Source organism: Gavialis gangeticus, unplaced genomic scaffold, assembly GCF_001723915.1.
Source record: "Gavialis gangeticus isolate Ggan-Ray unplaced genomic scaffold, GavGan_comp1, whole genome shotgun sequence".
In the NCBI taxonomy this organism is placed as follows: domain Eukaryota; kingdom Metazoa; phylum Chordata; order Crocodylia; family Gavialidae; genus Gavialis; species Gavialis gangeticus.
The window spans coordinates 52,064,747-52,080,995 of NW_017729025.1; the positions used below are offsets into that span (position 1 = coordinate 52,064,747).

At 43.8% G+C, this 16,249-nt stretch overlaps 1 protein-coding gene across 9 annotated transcripts in view; it reads right to left on the minus strand.

Moving 5' to 3' along the window:
- NRXN3 (neurexin 3) overlaps positions 1-16,249 on the minus strand; it is a 1,732,637-nt gene that overhangs the window by 1,121,569 nt on the left and 594,819 nt on the right. For all 9 annotated transcript variants that reach the window (XM_019518706.1, XM_019518711.1, XM_019518705.1 and 6 more), the window contains exon 9: positions 9,513-9,896. In XM_019518706.1, the coding sequence (XP_019374251.1) occupies positions 9,513-9,896 (384 nt within the window). The remainder of the gene's footprint in view (positions 1-9,512; positions 9,897-16,249) is intronic.

The following is a 16,249-nucleotide window of genomic DNA, read 5'->3' on the forward strand; positions in this document are numbered from 1 at the left end:
TCCGACCCTAGAAACTATGAAACTATGAAACTATGACCCCAGTGCTCTTCCTGCCATGGCAGGGGGTTGGACTAGATGATCTGCCCAGGTCCCTTCCAACCCTAGAAACTATGAAACTATGAAACTACATCAAGACCTTGAGACTCCTGAGCAAGGTTTCAAGCTATGCCATAACACAGCAACCAGCTTCGAATTCCTACAAAAATTCCCACTCCACTTCCATGTGCCTGCCCTTCCTCTCACAGTGGCCTGAAAACCCAAACTATCTTTTGACTTTACTAAATCCTGGTCTTAGCTGTAGGTATTCTAAACAGATCTGACTGGGGTGGAGCAGAGGTCTGGAGGACAAAAAGATCATTACCATATCCCTACTATACAACTCCATGCGGTCTTGTTCTGACTAAGGATTCTAGGACCCTTTTGCTCTCCCTCTCCTTCTTTTCCATTTTTATATATGTTCACCCTGTCTAAATGTAATCTTTGAAGATGACTCCCTGATTCAGGCACACTCAACAATGGGTTTGTAGCAATGATTCCTGGCTCTCAATAACTTAATGCTGAGGATACAACCAACACCTTCATGGAAGACAGAACTTTCTATTTTAGCCCTTTCTTACTCTTAGAAGCTACAAAACTGCTTTTACAAGATATCACAAAAAATCCTGCTAGTCAAGGAGGATACTTGGGAGTACTTTGAACCATCAGGGGGGCCCCCAGTTCCTTTGCATGGTCAGGCCAAGATATGACTATTACTCAGTACAAGTCTCTCTTTTAGGAGAGGTCCTTGCAAAATACCCATGTTTCTTGGTTTTCTTTAACCCTTGTATATTTGTCATACTCATTATAGGGTTTTATGAGCTGCATGGCACTGCCAAACATCAACCTGTCTCTCCAGCATAGAAAGGCAGATGCCACTACCACTTGGTGCATACTTCCTCACAACAAACGCTTAATAATACAGTATCAAGAGCAATGCTATTAACCCAGTAAACCAACTGAAGGCATTTTTGTGTGCCAGCTAATGTCCAGTGCCAAACAAATACCAATGGTATAGGCCTGGTACTGTGCTTCCCAATAGTGTCACTGACAGATACTCTAGCTGATGATGTACATTCAGCCCTCTTCTGTGGGGACAGACTTTAATTACATGATCACAGACTATTTGTTCCAAAGACCCCTGTTTCTTTCAGGGAATGGACAGTTATTCAATATTTTAATTTAAGTTCCACACATTCAGTGTGTGGATCCAGAGCTTATTTAACACTTGGTGTCAAGCCCTATGGTCACACAGAGACACCAGCTCTGATTTTTCATGACTTTGGCTAGGGCTTGGTGTGAAAAGCTTCCACCACTCTGCAAATTCCAGCCCTGCTGATGGAAAAACAGTTTTGAGTGGCTACCTGCCCCACTTCCCCACCCCATGGACTTCTATTCTTCAGCAATCCCGCAGAGTTAAGGATGACTGTCTTCCATGATTGTCTTATCTGTGGGTCCTAAGATAGCTGATGAGGCCAATCTGGGATCAACAGACCGTTGTAACTCAAGACACGTATTTCTGTGCAAGTTGGATAGCTCTGGATTCTTGATTCAGTCCACAGCACACTGTTTCTGAAGCTCTCGCTTTTTCATCGCCTGTTCTCATAGTAAGGTTTCAAACTCCTGAGATCCTTACAGCAGACTCTTTCTTCATTTGGGGCAGTCCTGGGCGATAGTCTCCCATGAGTTGATGTCAATGTTGCATTTTTTCAAGTTGGCCTTGAGGACGTCCTTGAAGCACTTTCTCTGCTCTCCTCTTGAAAATATGCCTTGACTGAGCTGGGAGAATAAAACTTGCTTTGGGAATCTGGAGTAAGACATCCAGATGATGTGGCTGGCCCAGTGAAGTTGATGTTGGATGGTCATCGCCTCAATGCTTGTGGTGTTTGCTTCTGAGAGGATGCTGATGTTGGTCCATTTGTCTTCCCACTGGATTTGAAGGATCTTCCAAAGGCAGCATTGATGGTATTTCTCTAGCAACTTGAGGTATCTTCTGTATGTTGTCCATGTCTCAGCTCCATACAGTAAGGTAGGAACCATGATCTTGGTTTCAAATCTGATGTTGTGATATTTGAACACCTGCTTCCTCAGGTGATGTTGGATTTCTTTGTCAATGTCAGCCTGATGTGAGAGATAGCTCCCCAGGTATGGGAAATACTCAGTATTTTCCAGAATCTCACTGTGAATCTGAATTACTGGAGCTGGGGACTGCTCATTAAGACTTGTTGATGGAGGACTTTAGTCTTCTGGATATTATACATCAGTCCCATTTTCTTGTATGCTTCAGCAAAGACATTTATGATTGCCTGAAGGTCTACTTCCAAGTGAGCACACACTACAGCATCATCAGCATACTGAAGCTCAATGACTGAGGTTGGGGTGATCTTGTTTTCGACTTGGAGTTGGCTGAGATTAAACAGCTTACCATCCATTTGAAAATTTAGCTGCACTCTGACTGAAAGCTTGTTGGTTGTCAAATGTAGCATCATGGTAAGGAATATTGAGAAGAGTGTTGGAGTGATGACACAGTCTTGTTTTCCCATTTTAACTTTTGTGAGGTCAAAGAAGGCTGTGTACAGAGGTTTATGCTGTTCACAGCATTTTTCCTGCAGGTGGTGAGCTGTGAAGATCATGTCAGTTGTTCTTCTTGATGCCCTAAACCCATAATGTGATTCTGGGAAGAGCTCTTCAGCTAGTGAAAGGAGACAGTTCAGGAGGGTTCTTGGAATGATCTTTCCTGTGGTAGACAGTAAGATAATTCCTCAGTAATTTCCACAGTTGGATTTGTCTCCTTTCTTGAAGAAAGTCATGATTGTGGTGTCCCAAAGGTCATCTGGGATTTCCTCATCATTCAAAATCCTTAAGATGAGGGTGTGGAGCTGTGATGTAAGCTCCTTTCCCCCCTGCTTCAAGATTTTAGCAGGCATTCCATCTGCTTCAGATGCCTTGTTGTTCTTCATCTGATGGCCTTCTTCACTCCATCAAAGGTTGGAGGGAGTCTGAGATCATCTCTGACTGGGTGTTGTGGGGTGGAGTTGAGAACACGCTTGCCAACAACAGATTCTTGATTGAGAAGGTCTTCAAAATGCTCATTCCAGTGGGCATTGACAGTTCTCTTTCCTTAATCAGGCTGCTTCTATTCCTTAGGTCTCAAGGGGTTGGTCCCTGAGTACTTGGACCATAGATGGCTTTGGTGTTACTGAGAAAACTGTGCATATTGTGGAGCTCATTAAGGTGTTGAATCTCCTTTGCCTTGTCTTCCCACCATCTGTTCTTCATATTGTGGGTCCTCCTTTGTATCTCTTCCTTGGCTTGTTGGATATTCAGTTTCTTTTGCTTGGAGTTCATGTCATTATGCCAAGCACAACAGGCCTTTTGCTTGCAGTAGATCAACTCTTGGATCTCCCCGCTGTTCTCATCAAATCAGTCTTGATGGTTCCTGGTAGAGAATCCAAATATCTCTCCACAGGTGCTGATGACGGTGGACTTGAAGACACCCCAAGTGTTCCTGACATTCTCCCGTTGTTGTTGATTGTGATTTGCTAGTTTTTCATTGAGGTACTCTCTTGTTGATGGAAAAGGTCTCACTTGCTTGGATCTTTGAGTACCACAACGTTAATCTTCCATTGATACTGATTTTGCTGCAGCCACCATTTGGGAGCTAGTTTGAGTAACATAACTGAGCAGATGAGTCAGTGACCAGTCCAGCAATTGTCATCTCCTAGCACAGCTAATGTGATGCAGATATCCTTATGATTCTAGGCACAAACAATGATATAGTCAATCAGAGGCCAATTAGATCATCACCATGATGTCTTGTGTCTGTTTTTCGGCAGAACAAGGTATTTGTGATGGTAAGTCCATCTTCTGTGCAATTGGTCAAGAGGAGGATGCTGTTGGAGTTGACCTGACCTACTCCTTCCTAGTTCCATTCCAGAGGTTCAAGTCCTTTCTGACCCTGGCACTGAAACTGCTGAGAACAATAAAACTGTCTCCCTCCAGAACATCAGAAAGGACTTGGTCAAGTTTGGCATAGAAGTCATCCTTAGTTTAATTGGCAGTGCCAAGAGTTGGGGCATACACACTGATAACAGTGTCATACTGGTTCCCTACCAGTTTAAGAAGAGAGTCATGAGGTGCTTATTAATTCTGATAGGGAACTCATTGAGTTGTTTTATGAATTCATTCTTGATGGCAAAACCAACTCCATGAAGCTGGCGTTCTCCTTTCCATTCACCCTTTCAGAGAAGGTATAGCTGCTTCCATGTTCTTTGAGCTGCCCATCTTCTGCTTACCGGGTCTCACTCAGTGCAGCAACATCAATGTTGTGTCACCTGAGTTCTTGAGCCACGATTGTAGTGCATTGCTCTGGGTGTTCACTAGTAGGATTGTCCATGAGAATCCTTATATTTCAGGTCCTGAAATTGATTGTGTGTCTTCATTGATTTTGACCACAATAAAAGCCATCCTACTGGACATGGTTATCCAGTCAGGAAGAAGGTAGACAGACTATGTTTAGGGCACATTTTCGAGCCCCTTCCCCATGTGGGGTGAGCAGAGTGAATCTTAAAGCGGGCTGCTCAGTCTCAGTTACCGTTGCCAAATTGCACTCCTGCCTCATCCAAGTGCTAGATAACCTTCTTGTAACTACCATCTTCATGCCAGTTCATGAATAGGAGCTTCTAGACCTCATAATCCTACTCCTGTCATCACCAGCTGATTACCAAAGGGCTTGAAAAATGTACTAGAAAAACTGTTTTCACGGAAGATGCCTGTGCATGATTTCTTTGATAATGGAAAAGCTGCTTCACATCAGCTTCCATACAGTTGTTTAAAGAATGGGACCTTAATCCAATGGCAAGGAGGCCCAGACAACTGGAGAGTGCATTCTCTTGCAGCCTTTGTCCACCTTCAAAACTGTTGAGATTCTAATGTCTTCTTCCACCTGCTCTGCCACTGAGGACTTATAGACCCATGGCTGGGGGCTAGGCAGGCTTATTATAGTGGTGACCTGTACTTGCCATGGCACAGCACTGTCAAAGGATATATGTGGCTCTTCTGGAGGGACAGCATTGCCAGCTGCTGTCCCAACCACATTCTGGTAGTGCTGCTGCTGCTTGGTCCACAACTGTTTATTTGTCAGAGTTACCTCTACTTATTTTGTAGCTAACCTTCCCTGAAGGTCATTCCTCTATCTGCTACCTGTGGATGCACTGGGTAGCAATACCACTATCCCACCAGCATGGACTAGAGGAGCCAAGTAGATGAGGGAGTGAGATCTTTTGTAACAGAGGCCGAAATCACCAGTTGTCTCACACACAAACATACACAGACACTGGGGACAGGCAGGAAGAATTAAAAAATCAAAAGCTAGGCCAAACATATAAAACAGTCTTTAAAAAACAATCATGAATCTTGGGCCACACAGTTGAGATTTTGAGATGTTTTATCCTTTAGGATTAGAAAGGGCCCAGCAACACGTTAATTACAGGTGGCACTACCAACTTCAAATGCATTAAATGTCTATTTCTGCTCCAAGTCCTTTCAACTGACTTGGCTCAGTAACATACTCCTGGGGTGAGAGCCACAGGCTAATTCCTACATTATTATCCCCTCTCATTTGCTATAAAGGTGTTATAAATGTAGGTACTGTATTCTCTGTTTCAGACAAATGTCTCAATAGCTATCTTTTACCCTACATGTCTACCTTACATGCCTCCCATGGTATCTGCTGGCTACCCAATCTTCTACTATTTATCCTCACAACATCCTGTGGGATAAAAGAAGTAGTATTAGCTATATTTTACAGGTTGCAGAAAGAGATTTATCCCTGGTCACAAATTCTGCCATTCATAGAGCAGGAACAGAACCTGCTTCTCCCACTGCCTACACTAGCATTCATATCACTAGGCCACCCCTCCTATTCTTTAACAGCTGCTGAATTTATAAAGGTTCAGATACACATCAGGAAGCTGAGATATTTACAACAACTCCTTCATTTCAGAGGTCTCTTAAAACAGTCCTTTTCATGCGTGATTTACAGGGCTACCACAGTAGTTTGGGCAGGGCTAGGACTACTGTGGATGCAGCTCTTCTTGATTTCTCAGTGTTTCTCATGGAAAACTGGAAGCTCAAAGATTTAAGAGATTAAATACATAGATTGTGCTAAACAAAGAGAAACATACTGTCAAAAGTGGGTCCATTCAAGTCATCCGAAAGGCTCAGATTGGTTCTCACATATCCAAACAGCTTTGTCTCTACCCTGTTTGAAGGTCAAGCCCTGCAGTCCTCTGTCTTTACTCATTGAGTCTAGTGGCCAACAGCATTTCAGGAATTGGTCCTCATGCAGGAGTCTCCTATTTTGATCTACTTTCTCACCAGCACACTGCCTGTGGAAACAGTGTACTGTATCATGAGGATCAATCCAGGCTATCTATCAGCATTTATACCATACTCTTCACTGAAGCAGCTGAGCACAAGTGTATCCTGCCCTGGCCCAGGGATATACTAGCAATGATCACATCTTTGCCATCTTTCACTCCACCTATTCTTTATGTTCCAACTACTCTCTCAGGAGTTTCCTTCTTTACCCTTAGTAGGCTATACCTTTAGTGGGGTAGTACTTTCAACCCCTCTGTATCACTCGAGGGTTGATTAGATGTTGTTACACTCTCCCCCTCTCCTCAGGACTAAAGACCAACTAAAGTAAGTCAGACAGTTCTTCCCAAGTGCATATTTTAAATCTCTGCCATCCATTGCCAGCAGCTGGTACAAGCTATTTATCTAAAGCATACCCCTGCCCCTTCTATACTCTGACTTCACTGTCCTGCCTGCCCTCTTCACTCCAGCGGCTCCCTACTTACTGTGCTGTGAGGGGAGATTGGCAGCATTACCTACCTGTACACAGAATGCTTCATTCACAGGACACCTGACACCAAGATTTACAGCCACCTCTAGATGTCAGATTATAAAGGTAGAGTTGTGTGTGAGCCAGTAACTATACCTGTTTGTTACAGAAACAAAAATGAGTCTCTCATTCATCAGTGTATGATGAGGCTACAATGTAAATGTTGTTTCAAATAAGACATGGAGTCATTGTGCCATGGTTCAATCAGCAGGACTCTGTTGCGTTAGCACTTCTTTTCCAGTTAAGAATCCATGGACATTTGCTTCCCAACAGCTGCACCTTGGGTTGAGAAGCAACATTCAGTTGAAACAGTCACATTGTGCCTGATATGGGACAGAAACCAAGGATGCCTCCATGGTTTTCAGTTTTTACCGTAACTGGGTTCCAAGGCTCAGAACCCCTGAGTCTCCTGTCTCTCTAAACGTGTCCCTGAACATAGGCTCACCAAAGTATTTGTGATTCTCAAAGAGCCTCTAGTAGGCATCCAGTCAATTTAGGACTTAATGTTCCCATGCACTGCACCTGTACTAGTTGATTTATCTTCTCAGCCTACTCTAATAGCAGGCCAAGTTTTGCTAGGCTCTTTTCATTACACGTTTTACCAGGGTCTGGATTCTAGCTCCTGAGAGCCAGATGCACAAAATATACGTGTGGCAATCTCGGACATCCTGTGTCTTTTCTCATCGTGTTAGCTACTCCTATCACAACCCCTTCTACCAAGGGAGCAAGGCCTAAGAGCAAGGAGAAAGTGGTGGTCATCACCTACTGCAACAATTTGGGGAAGGAATGCATTTAATGCTGTGGTGCTTTTCTGAACAATACCATTCATATGGCAGCACACACTGGTGAGCAGGTGAGTCAAGAGGATTTTCAGATACATGCTTAGCTCTGAAGAGTTATCTAGCCCAGTATAATCTATGAGGGAAAGCATATGGATACCTAATGCACTAATTTTTTATGAGCTGCTCTAGCCCAGTTGCCCCTCACTTCCTAGGACCCAAGGTGACTTTTAGATATCTGTCCCTTCTAAGATACTCTCATGGCACTGGGAGCAACAGCAGTAGCTGCCTAGAGAAGCAAACCTTGTAGTGCTGACCATGGAAGGTTTTACTAATAAGAATATATCTTGCTCTTCTAAAGCATAAAAATCCCATCTGCCCTGCAAGGTGAACCCTGCTGACTAACAGTTACTCTGAGGAGGAGATCTCCTTCTCTTCTGCAGAGCAGGTGAAGTTCCAGGGCTCTGTTGCACTTTATACACCATACCTAATTCACCTTCACACTCTCCTTTGTAGGTGGCTTAGTACGATCTCCAGTGACAAGACAGAAACAGAGGCACAATGTGGAGGAGACACTTGGCCAAGGTCATGCAGGACATCCTGTGGCAGAGCTAAGGGCAGAATTCAAGAGTTCTGAGTCCCAGCCATGTGCTCTGACACCTGACTATCCTACGCAAAGTGTAGGGCAGGGGGAAGAGGGAAAGCAAACGGTTTGAAAGCCTCAGGATTCTGCCAACAATCCCCACTGGTCTCTTAGTAAGTGCATTCCAGCCAGATTCCTGTCCTAACAGCCAAGTGTTACTGAGAAACTGGTTTCAATAAAAGGAAACAATACAAAAGGGAAGTTCCATTTTCTTTGCTAAGTGGGCCTAGTGCCACTTTTATTTTTTACACTCAGATGGTCCATTCTGAGCCTGGCTCTGGCACAATGCAGGGCAAAAACAATTAATGTAACCGTCTGGGATTTGAAAAGAGTATAGATCAAGTGTCTTACATTTGCTAAGCTCCTTCTCATTTGGCATAGAATGAATGCATCTTGGCTGCTTCCACCAGCAATAATTGTGCTTCATATATCCTCAATCAGATGCTTTTAAATGACCAGTCAGAACCAGTGGCAATGAAAATAAGGTGCAGTGACATTCACTGTTCTTGAGAAATCTCCTACCATCTCCTACAGATTTGTTTTGGCAAAGGTGAGCTCAGAGGCACCTTGTCCCTTGTACTACTCTACTGGCTCTCTTTTCCCAGAAACTCAGCTCTCAGAATGAGACAGAGAAGGGGTAAAATATATGGTCCCCCTGAGTGTGCTAAACTGAGAAGAATCAGCCTGACTCCAGCCTGCATTTGGGACTGCTACCAGTAAACTGCCTAGAGTTCATCACACACAGCTGCATTTCGCACTGCAACAAACTAAAATCAGAACTCACAGAAGGAGAAACCCCGGAACTGAGGAAGAGAGGTATCAGAAGGGGGGAGGCATCCACCAGATCCAGAAAGGTCATCAGCTGAGACAGAGAGAAGATTAGCTGGGGAAACCCATCCTAGAAGAAGCAAGGTTCCCTGGTGTTCAGTGTAGGAATAGGGAAAGGGGTGGATTTTCCTCTGAATTCAGAGATGCCAAGACCTGTAGAATGTGGGAGAAGCCAGAGATCTCAGGGAACCACCAGAGTAAAGGGGAGATTCCCTGGGCTTCAAGAACAGCAGCAGAATAATGCTATGGACTGCACAAAAGTAGCAGCTCCTCCATAACCTCAGCTCAGTCAGCACAATGCAAAGCAGACTTGACTTACCTCGCTCACATGTTCTACCCCAGTAACCGGTGCCAGTGCAGTCACAGATGAAGCGGTTCCAACCGTCCTTGCAAACAGCATTGTTTTTGCATGGGTAACTGTCGCACTGCTTGGTGCTGAGGCGGGAGCAGGAGGACTTGACCCCTGCAGCATTCTGTGCCTCTGCTAGTTGCCGGATATTCTTGCTCCGTCCATCGATGAACAGGTCCCGGATGCAGCCTACGTAGCCATAGTTCAGCATGGCCGTCCACAGCTCTGTGGGAAGGATGAGGCCTGCCCGATTCTCAGGCAGGCCGCCCAAGTACATGTCCCCTTCCAGATCTAAGATTTCACTCTCCCCACTGGCAGTGAAAGGAGTGCGCCGGCTGTTCACTGATATAGTACCTGGTGAAGGAAAAAAATGAAATATTAGCTAAAAGCATCACTTTACAGCTCAGGGCTGGGTCAGTTTCTACAGTATATGCATACATGATGAATTCAGTCCAAAAAAATTAAAAAACCCCAGGAGAAACATATCCCTGTTTGTCCTTATTTCCCCTTCCCAACCTTTGTAAGTTCCTCAGGATACAGACTGCAGGTTCATACAGGTTTGTACAACACCTAGCACTAGAGCATCACAATCGGGATAGTATAAATTTTAAATACAACTCTTAGTTCATGTCCTGACTCCTAGGAAAGGAAGTTATTTTGATATTAAAAAAAAAAATTAAAAAAAAAATGAGAAACTTTGTGTTGGTTAATGGGTTTCACTTCTTAGGACATGGAATCACAAAAAAATAAAATAAATAAATAATGGAGTTAAAAGGCACCAGAAATGTTCAGGAGCAAAACAAACAATAGTAACAATATCATGTCACCTTTACATAGCATGCTTCACCACTCATCTCAAAATGTTTCACAAAGAAAGGTAAGCAACTTCATCCTCCCTTTTACAGATGCACAAACTGAGGTCCAGAAAGTAAAGCTGAACTCCTGAGAAGCAGAATTCTTATCATTAAGAGTGTAGTAGATCTGTTGCAATAAACTGTAGATGCTCCCAGGAAAATAACGGTCCCCTGTGCTGGGCACTGTATGCGTATATATAACCAGAGACAATATCTGTCATGAAAAGCTTGAAGTCTGAACACTCAAAGAATGGAAGGGGGAAACAGAGGCACAAGAAAGCTTTGTGACTACCCCTGGTCTATGACAGAGGAGGGAGAAGAACCCAGGTCTCTCATGTCCTGCTACTGTGCACCTATCACTAGACCACTCTGCTCTTTGTTCAGTCCTTTCTGTAACAGGGACATCTGCTCAATAGACACTGGGCAAAGAATCAGCAACTTTCTCCCACCTAGCTATAAATCATCACATTTGATTGTCCTGTCATTATGATACTCTGTGTCCCTGGAGAGGACTGCCTGTGCCTCAAGATTAATTCCAGATCACTGCGTTCTTTTATCTTATGCCCCTAGAATGGGGTGGGGGAGTTCAGTTAATAGAGTTTGCTCTATTCAGTGGATCTATGAGAAAGCGCAGTCACGTACATACGCTTTTCCTTTCCTTAAGCTGTAATATGCTTCTTGCACAAAGAACAGCACATATGGCACACAAGCAGAGTATTTCACGTGTGTGATGTTCTGTATAACTACAGGATAATGTCAGAGGCAGCAGAGTGTTTGAGGCAATAGTGGCGTTACAAATTAAAAGCTCAAAGAGAACGAGAACCATTTGATGAGCCATTTTGTGCAAGAAAGCTACAGCACCGCAGACATTTTTCCCTTTAAATGGCGAGCAGAGAGACGACGTGATACAATACGGGTCTGTGCACAAAGGCAGCCCATTGCAGAGCTGTGAGATGACAGTCATTCTCCATTCTGCTCTGCTGGAATCTCACGTCAGGTTATGGGGAACACACTCCCATAAAGATGGAGGCACTCTAAAGAAAGACAACAGAGATAAGCTGGGCTCTGTAGGGGGCAACTTCTGGGGAAAAAGAAAATGACCTGATTTTAACTTCTATAATCTGGCCAGTCAGACACTTAGAAGAGACAATCACAATCTGCAAAAATCAAAAGGGGAAAACCCAGCGGGAGGAGAGGAAATACTAGGAGTTGGGGTGAGGGTAGGGGGCTTGGAGTGCAAAACCACAAGGGATGGGATGAAATCAGGAGAGGAGTTATCAAGGCTGGCCATCAAGCCAAACTTCCTGACAGTGAGGTGTGTTATGCTGTGGAAGTCTCCACATGGAAGTGCTAGAAGCCCCATCACATGGAAGCAAACTGTCCCAGGCACCCCCAGGGACACTCCTGCACTGGCCCCAGGAAGAAGTGACTGGAGAAGTTGGTGGGTCTTTTCTATTTCTGACATTCGTTATTTTGCAAAGACAGAACAAATTCATTCTGAGACTCAGAAACACCAGGCTCCTGTGTCTTCTCATCCCTCAGGGGTCTCATCCCACAGGGCACCAGGGAAACAGACTGGGAGGGGCTAAGAAGTCAATGATCAGTATAACAGCACACTGATGCAGCTGGACAGTGAGCCTGCCAGTAAGGCCTTCAGTATCAGCAGGGGTGAGATAATGTGTTTCATGGACCACAACTGGCTGAGAATATTCCCTTGTATAATGATGTTCAGTATTCCCCAGCTAGAAACAGTGACAGGTTTCATGGATGCTAGTAGTAGGAGATTGGCTTGGGGACATAAAGGTTATGGGATACAGGAGCAGATGTGAGAGATCCAAGTATAAGATGTCAGTGCATGGAGAATATACATAGCTTTTGTTGCGCTGGCATCCGCAACAGACTGAAGTACACACAAAACCAAAGGGGTTGAGCCATGCCAGAGGATATTCAGGCAGGATGACTGTCCTGTTTCCTCAGGAACCACTCTCCCACTTTTAGTACCTGCTAGATCGGAGAAGTTGAACTTTTACAGGATATTCTGCTCAGCTCAGCGGAGCCCAGAGCTGTAGATTGCTTGAGAGAACTGGAAGACAGGACTGGGTAGGTTTGGAATGAGAAACAGAAGCCCTTGATCACTGGCTCAGTTACAAAACTCTATGGCCTATGTGAAATGAATCTGTTGTTCTTAAACACCAATCCACAGCACAAAGAGACTGGAAATAGCTGGTTTCCTTGCTTGGCAATCTACAGAAAAAAGTCAAAAACAGGAAAACTGCACAAACCAAACTCTCTTCCCATCCCTTTGGTCTCAGTATTTGGTACTTACTAATGTGATGTGGGGTAGCTCTCAATGCTGGTGCCCCCCTTATTTGAAGAGACAAAGGACAACAGTCACTAGGACTGTCAATCCAGCACTTTTCACCAGCACAAAATGCAAGTTTTCTTTTTTAAAAAAGAACAAATCTGTTCACTCTTGTTCAACAGAGCACATTTAATTTAAAGTCTGTTGTCTCTGATCAGGTTTCAGGCAATCAATAAACCTTCCTGCTGTGCAACAAACAGGTTATTCCTGCATCCTGCCTCCATGAGAAGATAGACTCCTCCCAGGGGTAATGTTGTCAATCACAGTCATCATTATTCATTGAAACGTGTTCTCTCTTCGGTTAGGCTTTTAGAAGCCATTTCAGTTACAGCTTTGGCTTCACTTCTTTTCCTTCTGACTCTGGAATTCCATGTCAGGGTTACCAACCCAAAACACTTTTTTTTACTGATAATCTGCAAACTTTTCAATCATAAATAATTTTTTTGTTACTGGTAGATGTTTTTTACTGAGATATGTTTTATATAATGTAAGTGTAAGCCTTCTGCCAGGCCCTGAATAAGGTGTGGGTTCAAACTAAAGTGAAAAAGTTCAGTTGTCAGTAAAAAGTTTGCAGATTATCAGTGAAAAATGTCCTTGGTTTGGCAGCCCTGCTTTACTGCAACAATGGTTTTACACCATACTGCATCCACTCCAGGGGTCCCCTACTCTCCTCCAGGCCCCAATACTCACAAATGCACCTTGTACCATGCTGCTCCTGCAACCTACCCTCCAGCCTTATATCTGCCAGCCCCTCTCCTCTCATCCCAGCATGGGCCCCCAAAGAAGGACCACTGTCTGTCTACCTGCCCCATAGCAGCATTACTGTAGATGGGAAGCAGCAGCAGCAGCACATGGGTTAGGGTCCGGGAAGCAGTGAGAAAGCCCTGAAAACAGCTGCTTTCAGAGTACTGTGAGAGACATCAGGTAGTACTGCTGTTCTCTTTCTGTGCTTCAATGATGCCTTCAGCTACTTTTCCAGCCACAGAGCTTCAATGAGCTCCATGTTTTTATGGAGTTGATTTTGTGAAGCTGTTTTTGTTTTTGCACGGATGATGCAATTTTTTAAACAAAATTTATGGATAGGTGCTTTTAGCCTAGTTATTTATGGGATGCCCATAAATTTATGCACATTTGGTAACCCTGATCCCTATGCAAGGATCATATATTCTCCATATGATCAAACAAAACAGTAAGCAGTAATGAATGCTATTAACAGAGTTCCCCCTTGTAAGTTAATTAAATTCTAGCAAATCTACAGAAATTAAAAGTTTGTTCATTTATTTATATCTTCACTTAGAAAACAATTCTATCAATAGCTTGGCTGCTAACACTATAAAATCACATACACTGAAACCTAGAAGGCTCCTATATGTAATGCAAAGAATTCCTCAAAGAATCATGGAAACAACCATCAATTTGGTCAAAGGTTGGCATTGTAATGATCCTTAACAGTCAGGACTTTTGAAAACCAAGGGGAAGCACATTTCAATGCTGAATTTCCTCTACTGAGAAAACCTTGTTTGAAGTCCCAAGAAACACATATCTAGGACTTTTATATTAACCTAGTGGAGGTCACAGCTCAAATCCCAAGCCTCATTGAACATGGAAACAAATTCCCTCTATAGCAACGTAAAGCAAGACATCCATTGCTTGATGGTCCATGACTTTTCACCTATTCACAAAAATCAAATCAAAGATATGATAATTTCATTTCCAGATATTACATCACAGCACACTAATAAGTGTGATAGCTTGACTTATGTCAGAAACAAACAAAATACCTCTGCAGCCTAGATATATAGTTTTGGGATTATTACTAATAACATGGAAAAATAGATTCAACTCTAAAATTAAGAAGCATCAAGGAAATTTGAAGGCTTATGCTCATCACATAGAGGATGAGGACTCACTATTTAGAAAGACATACCCCTCTCTACCGGGGCAGAATGCCTCATTCTTACCCATCTATCCTTGAGCACTCTTCTGTCCTCAATTTCCATTAGTCCATGCCACAGAGGAAGCAAGACACTCATCCACTTAAGGAATTTTCAGGGAAGCAGAAAAAGCCTGCTTAATGTTGCCTATCCTTGAGCCAGTGCATATGACTCCTGATCTGGACTGTTGTCTGATACTTCACCTTTATACCCTGACTTGATGACTCTAACTCCTGAATTTGCCTCCTGTTTGATACTTCAGCCTTGACAGCGGGAGTTAGTTGGACACGGGCAAGGAATTCAAGTATTTTCATACTAACAAACATTTTGGAAACAGCAAGCCAAGTGAGGAGTAAAGAGCAGCCATTTGAAGAAAAAGAGAAAGATTGGCCAAGATGATAGGTCAACACCTCTTATTTCCTCTTCTCCGCAACTTTGTAGTAATTTGAAAGTTTCTACCTATTAGTTGTGCTATCTAGTCTCACTTAGTTCAGGTTATTAGTCTACATGTATTAGAGGGTATTAAGCCACATCTAGAAGTTCTTACTTGGTTTTTACTAAGTGTTTCTTCAGGCAGCTCTCCCAGGAAAGTCAACAGGAGTTTGTTGAAATAAGGACAAAGTAATAAAGTTTATTAAGATGACCTCAAGATCTGTCCCAAACAGAAATAGCCACTATGATGATGTAGATAATTACTGTTATAAGTACAAATTACACAAGTGTGATGGGCTAGCTGGTAGTGACTTAGCCCAGGGGTTTTGAAAGGGTAAAAGTTGATTGGAGGGCTTGGGATTCCCTTTCCTCACCAATCAGGCCCCAGAGACTCACCCTCCATGTCCCCTGACTGGCCCCTTGGGTCACCTGGAGGGCACTGGTGGCTGACTCAGGATTGACCAGCAAAGGACCACAAGGAAGGAGTCTCAAAGGGCTGGCAAAGAGCTGGGCAGGTGGGGTGGGAGGAGTTTCCCCAGAAGAGCCTGAAAGAGCAGGACCTGCAGGCAGCAGTTGGACCCTCAGGAGCACGGTGTGCGGCCGGCAGGAGAGGCTCCTCACTGGGCTCCCGGATCCCCTACGAGAGGCTGCAGCCAGCAGGAGAGGCTCCCCAGCTCCAGCAAGGATCTGAGCAGGACCTGAGATGTTCCCAGTTCTGCTTCCAGCTCCTCCAAAAAGAGGCCGGGCAGCTTGACGCAAGGCAGGGGCTTCTGGAAGGTCAAAACCACTAGCAGCTTGGAGCAGTACTAGTACTAGTGGCTGTGTGGTAGAGTTTCTGCCTACCACATAGGAGAGCTTTGTTCGAGTCCCAGCTGGGGTGAGTGAGGTAACAGAAAAAACCTTGTTGCAGTCAAAAGGGGTCATTGTGTTTTTCCGCTTTCTACCCCTCCAGGTACCTAGGCCCTATATTCCTTGTTATTTGACATTTTGTATTTGTGCCTTTTATATTTCACCAACCAGTATTGTTTGTTCTGCTGTTTGTATTTTACATTTTGGTTAACCCTGTCTTTTGTCAACTGGATGAATATGTCTATGATTGTAAGTGTCTAACCTTTGTTGAATCCT